This window comes from Phoenix dactylifera, chromosome 7, assembly GCF_051530095.1.
Source record: "Phoenix dactylifera cultivar Ajwa chromosome 7, Ajwa_hap1_PhDact_Kaust_v1.1, whole genome shotgun sequence".
NCBI lineage: Eukaryota > Viridiplantae > Streptophyta > Magnoliopsida > Arecales > Arecaceae > Phoenix > Phoenix dactylifera.
In genome coordinates this window covers 27,777,671-27,790,585 of record NC_143196.1, presented here as the reverse complement: position 1 = coordinate 27,790,585, position 12,915 = coordinate 27,777,671, and the positions used below count along the sequence as shown (strand labels likewise).

Sequence of the window (12,915 nt, the reverse complement as noted above, 5' to 3'; positions counted from 1 at the left end):
ATTGATGCATATATTGACAGCTATATAATATACATGCAGTATGTTAACATATTTGTAGAAGAAGAGGAAAACAAGAGAAAAAGAGAGAGAGAAAAATGATTTTATTTTTCTACTCCATCATATTCGGTATATCTCAAGGGTTATATATGCTCGTGTACAAACTTCATACAAGAAAACTAATACATGATGATATAAGATCATGTTAATAAAGAAAAATATTACTCGCTGATATAAGTTATTATGTAATTTCTAAAATTACTCTAACAAGATAAAAATAATACTGACTGATACAGGATCACACTAACAAAGAAAAATATTATGGGCTGATATAGGTTATTACGTGATTTCTAAAATTATGCAACACGATACTAAGTTGGAGTTTGAAAGTATAAGCCAGTAAAAACCCAAAACCGAACCTCCAATCGCAACTTTATTTACTCAACCTACTCCATGTTTTTAAGCTACAAAATTCTGGGAGTTAATTATTCAGTCTTTCTTTTCCCTTGTGAACCTTCAAATAGAAATGAAATATAATAACTGCTCTTTCTAATGCAAGACTGAAGAAAGTAGCCCACATCGAAATCGCATGCATGTTCCTTTCAAGATGTTCATGGTTCAATATCTTCAGAATTTTTGCTAATCCTAAAGCTAAAGTAAAAAGAAGAAAGAGAAGCAGAAATTCACCTGAACTCAGGATTTGATATAGCACGACCAGCGAAAGGAAATGTCGAACAAAGAAATTTTGTACGAGCGTCGATGTTATATTTTACTGAGGAACTCAATGATCCTCTTTGGGAATGAAGAAGAGTGATCCAGGGTATTCACTTCGTTCAAACATCAACTCCAAGAAGACAAAGTTCAGCGAAAACAATCCTCTCTTTCACCTGAAGGTAAAACAACCAAATAGAGCAGGAGATCACACCATCTTCTAAGAAATATTAGAAAAAGAGAACTCGTCACAACAACAAAATTATTCATAAATAAACTCCTTATAGTAGCTAAATATTAGAAACAAACCCATGGCTAACATATTTTGTCCATTCTATAATTTCATGATACTTGTATTGTTATGTGGCTGTAATAGTCTCACTCTTCTACTCTGAAACAGCCAATATTTCCATAATGGCTTGACATGCTATAGCTGATATATTGTAGAACTACTGATAAACTACATTACCCAGTTATGATCCCGACGATCTGCGGTTGTAGAAGGGGTGAACTGGGAGAAATCCTAATCATTGATTCCTTTGATTTTTTTTTTTTTTTGCATGATGTGGCTGTCCAAGGATTCGAACCCATGCTATTGTTCTTGTAATACTACTGATACATCTGAAAAATCCTCAAAACTGTCATTTCAACTGAGATAAACCAATATACTTGCATACTTGTTCATCTTGATATTTGTTTGCCAAGATAACTAGGATACCAGCATTCCAAAACTCTGTGACATCGTCAAGGCACATCCCATTAGCATATATCCCCATAGTCCTTAGGACCTATTTCCTCATTTCTGCAATATTAACACATGCACATGTTAACAGTGTTTCATCTAACAGGAAGTAGTGACATTTGGTATCAAACTAATACGTGGATATTTGAACTGATATAGCATCATTTTAAGTTTTTTTTTATATTAAAAAAACCTAGAGGTTTGCTGTTATTTTCTAAAACACAAGGAAGCTGTTCGGCCTATGTGGCTTCATTCAGTTAGAGGCACCAAGTCAATTGTTCCACCTATGTCAACTTTGTGTGCTTTCTAAATTTTGAGGCATACAAATTGCCTATGATGGATCAAGAACCAGAATAACTGCATGGATAATGTCTTTCCTAGTTCTAGATACAAATAGGATCTCTCATACTAGGAAAACAAAAAAGAGACCCAGAGATAGAAGGGGATTCGCATGGCATGAGCCTAAATCACTGTGCTAGTGCAGGCTATACTGTTGAGACAATTCTAACCAAGATGCTTCACCATTCTTAACTATAATATAACTCTAATTGAAAACTAAATAGCATTTTCTCAAAAACAGAATTTCTTTGATAAAGATCTTCTGGAAGGCGCAACTGGAGGACAGTAACCACTAGTATGTCACAAGGCTTCATAAGAAGTGGTCCTCATGGCCTTCTTTTGACAAGTTAATAAAAGTTCTCTTTGCCACCTCCACTTTTTGGGTAACAAAATTATTGCTATCTGCTTCTCAGCTGCTGGACTTTTTTTTCCTGATACTAACATTTTCTTTTCCTGCACAACTTAAAATTTTTCTCAATGTTTGTCCTTAAAAATGGTCAATAACCTTTTAACCGTACAGTACCTATAAAGGTTCACGGGCTCATACCTAAAATCAGTCTTTAGTGGCCTTGACAACAGTCAACACATAAATCTATTACATCCATTACAGACTCTGATCATTCAAGGATCAGTCCTCTGTTGGTTGAAACAAAGTTAAAAACCGTCAAAGGAATTGTTGTGGTTAAAGATAGAATTTTTACTCCTCCAAAAGAAGACTTCAGGGGAGTTTTCAGGGATTTCCAGCTCAAGGAGAAAACCAAGCAAGTGAAATCAAGATTGTGGACATTAACCAAATTTGTCTAATAAGACTAGAGGCCTCTGCATTGTCTGTAGAGAAATCCTTGGTTTTCAACAAGAATGTATAAGAACAAATTACAGGGTCAACTACTCTCAAGATACATGAAGTCCATTTTTTTTCCCATTTTTTACCTACTTGTCTATCATGCTTCCACCAGAAGTGCAGATTGTTGCCTCTAATATCTGCGCGAAAGGAAAAGAAGTTAATCACTGAAAAAAGACTAGATAAAGAAAGGTATCTTAGTAGCAAAGGAGAAGGCTAGATGCAATCAAGCTAGCAGCATCATGCTGTTACCATCGACTGTATGCAAGGCAAATAGCTTATGTCACATGTATCATGCATGTTGGTTTCATTTTTAGCCGAAAAATACATGGAAAGCAAGAACTCTACCTTCAACACTTGCAAACACAAGAAGATTAACAGTGGCATGACATAGCCAGGATTCAAAACTTAGGTTCTTAAATAGGCAATGTATTGTCGCTATATTACCATACTGCAAGAGTTACATTGCAACATTATATAGTGAACATTTTAATAGTGTAAATGGTGTCAATAAGAACAGATATCAAGACCTAAATATACCGCCAGAACTGTAGGGTTTTTTTTTTTTAATAACAAAAGAAGAAACGGTCATAGATCTACCATTATATGTCATGATAGTAAAATAAGATTAGAGCTGCCTGCCCTAAAACAAAGGACCCAACCTTCAATAGTCACCTAGTACAGTAAGCATATTAATATAACTTTCCACCATCAAGTCTAAATTACAAAGTACATAGGTGATAGGTCTATTTTTCAACCTTCAAATTAAAAAGAAAGGTAAAAGTAATCCTTCCCACTGTGGGACCAGAAAAGGTAGCTAGGATGAAAACCACAAGGATTGCTGGTCTTTGATGGTTCCATGTGTTCAGGAGTCATGCTGTAATTCTTAAAGGCAGAGCAAGCATAGAAGGAGAAGCAAAAAAAATTTCACCTTATTTGAGGATTTTACCAAGACCAACTCCCAAATGCAAAATGTGAAACTAAGAAGCTTTGGACCAAAGCATTAATATCGACTTATCTAAGCATCAGAAACCAATGAATAAAAAGGTCTTTTTACTCACTTTCAAACATTAACTCCTGCAAGACAAGTTCAAAGAAAATCCATCCCATGTTTCACGCGATTGCATAGCAACCAGGTAGCACAGGAAGCCACACCAATAAAAGCTCATCCATCTACCAAGAAAGATTATAAAGAAAGGAGCACTGGCCAACACTTGCAAAACTAACTTAGGTGATTCATAAAGAAAGGAGCACTGGCCAACACTTGCAAAACCAAGTCAAGTGATTCATAAAAGCATTACTCAGTAGGTGAGAGAGATAAATAAAATAGGTGGGAATGCATCTACTAGAAAAGATGGAACCATTTATCAAACTCTGTTACAACAAAGGTTGGAAACTTTTTGTACTATTATTCTGCCTATAACAATAATGGATCTACTATGCTTACACTCCTACCGGCTTGACTCCCCTGACCCTCCCCCTTTGTCTCCACATTGCCTCCATGTGACCTTGCGACCTTTCTCTCCCTTCCTCTCCTGTCAACAATTTGTGGCGGTTCCATTCCCATTAAATACCTCTCTCTTCCACTCTGCTCCCAATCCCTCCCCCCCTTCCCTGCTTCTTAAAAATCCAAACTTTAGCTAGTCTAATTTACCGAAATCCAAACTTTAGATCTGCCAATGGCTTCTCTGCTCTCTCCCACTATCCTTCTACTCTTTCTCCTCTTCCTCCACCTCAGTTTCTCCATTTCTTTCTCGGCCCCTGCTTCCCAACTCCAAAAATCGCAGCTTCTGAGCAGAAGAAAGTTCATCTCCATGGAGGGTGAGGAGGAACCGGCCTCAAAACCCCTCCTTTCCAAGAAAAAACCTATCTTGGGGACCAAAAACCAAACCAAACTCATCAAACCCAAGAAAACCAACTCCACCACCACCATTTCCACCGCCGCCACCCCGAAATCCAAGCTCAATAAAACTCTCACCTCCACCCCCAAAACCTCCAATTCCACCAAGCTCGTCAAACCCACCAAACTGACCAAATCCAACTCTACCAATTCCGCCAAATCCGAGCTCAAATCGCTCAAATTATCCTCCAATTCCACCAAATCTTCCAAGAAAATCCTAGATCCACCCGTTCCCAGGAACAAGACCGCCACCTCCAAACCGGCCACCGCCGGCGAGAAGAATTCCAAACCAAAGCCGAAGCCGAAGTCCGCCACCGCCAAACCAGAACCCTGGCTCGCCGGCGACGAGGGCGACGACCTCATCGCCGAGTTCCGCGACCTCCCGACCCGCCTCCAACAATCCCTCTTCCCCGACCTCCAGCGCCTCTCCACCACCTCGAAGGCCTACCTCTCCCGCGCCAACCGCGAGATCGCCGAGGGCGTCAAGCCCTTTGTGGGAAAAAGTTTCGCTCCCAAAATAGCCTCCATCGCCTCCGTTCTATTTCTCGTTCTGCCCCTGCTTCTCGTCACCGCGCTCTTCCGCCGCCTCCGCTCTTACCTCTCCCTCCACCGGCTCCTCGTCTTCATCCAGGCCTACCTCGCCATCTACTTCGCGACGCTCGCGGTCACCGCCCTCGTGACCGGACTCGAGCCGCTGAGATTTTTCTACGCGACGTCGCCGTCGTCGTACGCGTGGACGCAGGCGGCGCAGACGTTCGGGTATTTGCTATACTTGGTGGTGCAGCTGATCAATTTAGTGGTGGTGTTCTCCGCCGGTGAGGGGGCGGGTGCCGGGGCGAGGGTGTTTGGGCTGGCGCAGATGCTGGTCGGGCTGGCGGTGGGGATGCACTACTACGCGGCGGTGTTCCACCGGGCGGTGACTGGAGATCCCCCGCGGGCCAACTGGCGGGTCCACGCGGTCTACGCCGCGTGCTTCCTCGTGATCTGCGCGTGCGCGCGGGCAGAGCGCCGGAAGAAGACCTACCTCAACGACGGGGGAGAAGACGGGAAAAAAAGCTAAAAAAATAAAAAATATATATATTGGGGCATTTTGGGAACGAGGAGAGGGCATAATGGGAAGAGGAATAATGTTTCTATTATATTGTAGACTTTTAGCCGGTGGGAGAATCTCGCTGGTGGGGGCAGGGTTGGGAAACTTTTATTTTTTCTGCTGTTTGAATTTTTTAATTTAGTTTAAAACTTAAATGATGTATGGAGTGAAGCTGATCAGTGTTATGAAGGCAGATTGGGAATAAAGTAGGGGTATTTTGGAAATGATCGTGATGTCGGCAGTATAGTGGCTTTGGGAGATCCCGGTTTTTATAGTTTTGGGTAGTGAGTTGGGTTATCTGGTAAAAATGATAGGGGTATTTGGGAATAAGCAAATTTTACAAGGTGGGAGACATTTTGGGAAGAATTCTTAATGTGAGGGCAAGGGAGGAGGAACATAGTGTTGTGAAATTGTAATGGGAGCAAAAATAGGATAAGGGGATCAATAAAACAAAACTATTTTTTGGCAATGTTTGGTTGTGTCTGATGTCATGCATTGATAGATTCCAAGAATTATACAATTTTTTGTTATTGGCATTGGCAAAGCTAATCATTGAAGGGCTTTTTTTACAAAAAGGACCTTAGGGAATTGATGAAATGATTTTTTTTTGTTGTTGGAACGAAATGATTACATGAAATAGACATTGGTGAACCAGATCCTTCTATTAAACCTAACAATTTAAACTAGTGAGAAATGGATCGATAGTACATGCTAGGCCTTACATTTTGAGCTAATTTTCTGAGAGTGTTTTCTATTAATTATGCCAGTATTTTAAATATGACATGCACATGATTAGTATAGAAAAAATAAAGGATGGATTTTGATTTCCATAAAACTTGCGTGGAGGAGGGAAATAAAACAACGGTGGAGTGGATTATAAGGGAATCTCATGAAGCTTCACTGTTGCAGTCTGATTTTACATGGCCAATCCTAAGAATTACTTTATATCTGGTAGATAGATTAGGGTTTTCTCCTCCTGCGAAAAAAAAAAAAAATCTCGAACTGGTCTCATGCACCAACAATTAAATTGCAAACACCTAGACTATAAAATTGCCATAAGTTCCATATTGTTATATACAGCCAAAAAAAAAGCCATATGCAAGAAGATTGCACCATGAAAATATGATCAGGTATTAAATTGGTTATTAGCCAAATCAAGCGTCAAGCTTTTTCTCTAATAATGATTTTGCATTCATTTTATCATCCACATTATTTATCACCATCTCAATACCTCTTGCCATTTATAAGTACAACATTCTTGATTAGAAAATCTTCACCATGCCACTTCATTCTAGACTCTAGGCACCAACTCTATGTGAACGTTAATACAAACTACATAGTCCCCCACTCCTTGTGCTCCAAGTAGAGAAATGAAGTGGTTCGAGATATCAATATCTTTCTTGGTTCGCTTGCAAACTTTCATAGAATATGTAAATAAGTATAGTTAGCACACAATTTGAAAGCAATGTTTATCGCAATGGATAAATACTAAAAAGATTAATGAAACAAAATATCATGATCGTCCGTGCCTTCCCTGATATGCCCAAACATCCAAAAATGAGAAGCCATTGTTGATCCCAATTTGGTCAAAATTTCAACATATCCGCCTATTCATCCGTTTTCCCGGCGTGTTATTTGACGAAACTATCTCCTCGATATATCTTGCGCAGACCATCGGCAAACTACGAGGAAGAAAGAATACAATTGTCAACCTTGGCAAGGCCCTTTCTAGCGAAATTAGTTAGGTGGACTCCATCAATTGATGAAGCAAATAATAAACCATGGTTCTCTAATCCATCCAACAATGATTACAGGAGAGATATGTGAGAAGGATGAGTGGAGTTAGTCTAGATGGGTAGGCAATGGTCCATTTAGGGACCATACCCACTAAACAACATAGTCCTTCCTTTCCCGTCAACACGATTCCATCCAAACAACTATATTGTATCATATAAAAGTAATGCTACATATAAAGTACTTATGTAATTCACCCCTTTGGATTTTATTTTTCAGTCAATTATAGGCAACACAATATATATATATATATATATATATATATATATATATATATATATATATTATTGTAAATAACTCTATTAGAGCAGTGGAGGCATAAGGCAAAGCCTTTCTTCCAGGCTAGAAACAGGGGTCATGTTGATCAAGTTATGTGGGGGCCATGGTGTCGTTATTCGAGGGGTGGACCTGCAAGCTTCACAACCTTGATGGCTGCCGGTGCTACTCACCGACACAAAACGAGCCATTTAATGCCCGAACTGCCCCTTAGATTTTCTCCATGCAAACCGAAATCGATCACGCGCTCTCAAGGAAAAGGGGAATGGAGAAAGGGAGAATGGGAGATGAATCCACTGTGCGTTTGGATGCCTCAGGAGATTTTAAAATTTTATATTAGATATTTATCAAAATATAAATCTGATTAAATATAAAAATTTATCTCAAATCTCTAAATAATTTACTTTCCTATTTTTTTTTTATCTCTATCTCCTGTTCTATCTTAAAATTTTATGTAAATTCTACTAACACAACTGCAGTATCTTAAAAAAGAGCATAGAGATGCGCAAACAGATTTTTCGAGAAATTTACGTAGATGAAAGATATTCCGGTGACATAATTTTTTATGAATGGATGGATTATGTTAAGAAATGCATTCAATGACATAATGCTGAAGCAGTTAATCATATTTATCCTTTCACATCTATAAATAAAAAAATAGATCATATTTTTCATTGATTATAACAACTTTTCTTATCTATCTGAATAACTTCAAATTACAGAAGAGAATTGAGAGCACTAAGTGAGTGGACTTAAGTGCGCTTAATAAGCATTTGAAAAAAAAGATGGTGTCCACGTATAAGAGGGTTGAGAGAGATTGCTTCAATCAAAATTGTTGATTTTTAATGTATTTGGATTTGGCTAGATAGATAAATGGATGGATAGATGTCGGATTATAAAATAAGAGGTGCCTTTCTGTTCTGTCAATTCATTTTTCTAGCACCACCTCTTTACCTCTTCTCGCCCTACGAAAGATAGGAACTGAAACCCAAGCATGCAAACAACCCCAAGGAGGGTAGAAGAAGCTGATGGAGTCACGGGTTTGGAATCAAAATTTCCAATCATTTCAAAACATAGGATTATAAAGAAAAGCTAAAATTGTAAAGAACTCTCACAACTAGTGATTAGGGGGTGAAGGTCCATGTACATTTGTGAAAAGCACTCCATAAGCAAAAATTTTGGTACACGAGCCATATTCTTTGATGGTTGCTTAAGACGGTTGTCAGTAGTAATATTAGCACTGACCTATATTCATGCCCTCTACAATACAACTCAAAGTGAAATAAAAAGAGGAAGGAAGAAGCTAAACAAGCCACTAATCTTTGTGTTCTTTGATTTTTAGGTACCATAAATCATCTTAGAAATAAATTGTGTCAGCTTAATAAATACATGCCCATTCCACAATCCTTCAGAGCTCATGTTCCATTCATGTGTGTGGTGATCCAACATTCAATGCACGCTTCTAAGTATCTCATGAACTTTGAGAGGAGTAAGATGGTATAAAGGTTCATTTAAGTCAAGATTAAGTGACAGCTGACCTACATTTGTCATATCACAAGATTTGATCAATTCATGCCTAACATCAAATCTATTTCGCATGTGTCGGGCTCCTTTCGGTGCATCGCCATGCCATGGATTCGGTTTCAGCACCATAAGGCAAGCAACTCATTTTGGTTTAGTGGATCTGAGCCTAACCATTTCCTACTTGTGTATACAAGTCTTGTGCAACATGACCAACTGTGACCCTATGAGATCTAGAAGGGAACACAGAATAAAAAAAAAGATGGACAAGATCATAAGCGTTATCAGTAACACCCCCTTTACTTTGTGATATGTCCCTGCCTAATGATTTCATCGGCCTCTGCCGCTAAGCAAAGTTCAGATAATATCGATGAAATATCAAAATTTCAGTAGAGCATGATCCAATTTTAGCACATCAATCTGACAGAGCCATAAATATCATCATCCTAGCATACATCTCCAATTCCAATCACACAGGGATTAATTCTAGTGCAAGCTTGTTTTTATAATATTTTTGGCTTTGCATTGATGATTGATGGTAGTTTCTTCTCCTCTATAGCTTAGTATGGCAGCCTTGTATATGACAATGGAAATCAAAACTAATATCCTTATTCCCTCCCATTGCAAAAGCATTTCCAGCAGCTTTGCCATGGACACAATCATGACTTGGAATTGGTGGTTCTTCTTATTTGGTTAGAAGACATGAAGTCTTGACTTGGAAGGTTCTAGCCCACTAGCTTTGATTCGTGCAACTAGCACTCACACGGCCAGAAAGATTAGTCCACTTTGACTATATGACTGATTATTTTCATGACTTAACAAAAAATCCATCAGTGTCTGAGTCAACAGTGACACGGTTTCTTTGTCAAACAATAAGACAATAGGCTTTTTTGACAATAAGAACAAGTCAACTGTCAACAATAGATGCTTGACCTCTCGTCCAATCTCGTCGGCTATAAAACTACATAGTTTCCACCTCAGCGTATATCTGGCTTGCCGGGCTTGAAGAATGCCGGTGGTAATTAGAAAGAATTTTTCTGGGGAAAAAAAATTGGGCATGGTGTGTACATGGTGCTGTACTCAAGTTGACCTTTTGAGTGTTGGTCTAAGGCTCCATTTGGCAGAGCTTTTGGTAGGCCAAAAAGCACTTTCTGACCATTCAAAAGTATTTTTGGAAATACTTTTGGATGGAATAGAGATGTTTAATAAAAAAAATTGGAAAGTTATTTTAGCTTTTTGATAAAGCTAAAACAGCTTATTAGGAGAAACTTCAAAAATAAAACCTCTTCAAAAAAGTACTTCTAGCATGAATTGGAAAGCTATTTCGATTTATAATTTTTTTTGGACCAAAATACCATAATAAAATATTATAATTATAAGAAATGTCCCTTTATATTTATTAATATATAATGATAATAATTATAATATTTTATATTATTATTATTATTATATTATACTATAAATATAATATTATATTACATTATATCATAATACACTAATATGTTATGTTATATAATATCAAATAATGTTATATTATTATGATATAATATACAATATTATAATAATATTATAGTATGTTATAATAATATTATACTATATCATATATTTATGTATTAATATATATTATGTTTTATTATACTTTGCTGTATAATACTATGCAATATCCTTTACAGTTATTTTGTCATACCAAAAATATTTTCTTATTTTGTTAGCTAAACATATATTAAAGTTTCATAGCATTTTAGAAATGTAGTTAAAAAACAACAAATATTTTTTTATAAAAGTTCTACTGCAAACAGTTCTATCGAACGGAGCTTAAGTCAGCAACCAGTTTCCAATTTATTGTGGTATTTGACCCTCCTTACTTTTTTTTTTTGTATGGATCAGTCTGACATGAGATTGTATGCCTTAACCTCGAGAACAAGAGCTGGGCTTGCTAAGTATAAGGTGGAATCCAAGCTTTCAGCATCATACAAGTTCTCCAATCCAAGCTTTTCTAAGGGGGGAAAAAGAAAAACTTCAATCTAAGCTTAATTTGGGCAGCAAAATAACTAACCTAACTAGAATCAAGCAGAGAATTAAGCCAATTACCAAAAGATGAACCCATCAGTTAGACAGTAAATTGTTTGGTTCTCCTTAAGTTGGATAAGAGCTTATTATGTTCAGGATGTCTGGGCTTAAGTTGTTGCTAGTTTTGGGTTTAGTTGGCTATAGAGATTATTATATTCAGTATGGCTTGGCTTTGTAGGCTTCTCATATGAATTCGGATTAGGGTTGGGATGTTCTCACATCTAAGAAAACCTAAATAAATATGAAATTAGGGTAAATTTCTCATCCTTAGCTCAACTTAAGTTAGCCTGATAAAGTTGCAGTTCTAATTGCAAGTCTTGGAGTTGCTGCCAACTGAAATTATAGCCTGCCAATAGCAGGAAACCAAACAACCCCTAGGATGGGTTGGGTAGCAGAGTCCATCAATTGGTAAACCAAGAACCACTCAAGCCAACAAAAACTAATTAAAATCTTCAATCTGGAATCCCAAAATTAGACCCCAGCCACCTGGCATGTCCAGAAACTAGGTCTAACATGGATCTAACTGAGATCACAAACCGGTTCAAGACTCCAACTTGGTCTTACCTGGGCTGGATCCAAGCTGCTACTTAGCCTGTGACATCACCAGAGTTTGTCGTTGAAGTGCGCAGCCGAACCAGCTGAGAACTTAAAAACTTTCAGCTCAAATCTCATGTAATCCTTTATGTATAGTATATACTTTTTTAAAACCATGTTCTCATGTTTATCGGCTTTCATGATGTAAAACATGGATTGTTTCAAAATATTGTCCCTCGTTTCAATTTCTTTGGCAACTCGATAATCTGAAGGCGGATCATGTATATTTTTCTCATTAGTAACAGCAGGAGTAATTTAGCAATGATTTTTTGAGGATTTACTGCGGTAAAGATAGCCATAGTTTAGAGGTGAAAGTGAATCCGAAAATAACTATTCAATTTTCATATCTGAATATAGACAGAAATTCGAGCATTAGATTAACATCCGTATTTCTATCATATACGTAAAAAAAAAGATATGTATATAGATAAACAACTATCCGATTCACATCCAAATATCAAATTCTATTTATAATCCTATTTTATTTTATATAACAGTCATAATTTTTCTTAAAAAAAAATGATCATCTTAATATGCTATTAACTTGATTTATCATCCAACTTAGTAATATTTTTGATTATATGGTTATAAAGTTTAATTATTTGAATTATATCCATATATATATATATATATATTTGGTATTCAATTTGTATCTATATATATTTAAAATAATTATAAATATAAATTTTTATATTTGTCTAATATTTTTATCTATACTCATCAAATAAAATAAATAGAAATATAGATATATTAATATTTGATCGATATTTTCAGCATTATTGCTGTCAAAAAGGCTCTTTGTCACACCATTTTTCACAGCCGCCTCCCCAAAAGGTTCAATTGCTGCCAAATTTTCCAGCAGGCTACAGCGACAATTTTGTTTGTGGCAGCAGTGTACCCTCCTTTGTTTTGCTCTTCGCCCATTTTTTTTGAGCCCTACTCTGGCATTTAGTGTTAAAGGAAAGCAGGGAAAAGCGAAAAAACTCCCTTCGTTTTATGATCAAGCATATTCTCTGGCCAGAGCCAACCGAGCTTTAGAA

The 12,915-nt window shown here is 37.1% G+C and overlaps 1 protein-coding gene across 1 annotated transcript; it reads left to right on the top strand.

Moving 5' to 3' along the window:
• The first annotated feature begins 3,668 nt into the window (after positions 1–3,668).
• Positions 3,669–6,089, top strand: LOC103720235 (cell wall integrity/stress response component-like protein). Its single transcript, XM_026809667.4, has one exon. The coding sequence runs from the start codon at positions 4,310–4,312 to the stop codon at positions 5,588–5,590; it is 1,281 nt and encodes a 426-aa protein (XP_026665468.1). The 5' UTR covers positions 3,669–4,309; the 3' UTR covers positions 5,591–6,089.
• Positions 6,090–12,915: the final 6,826 nt, after the last annotated feature.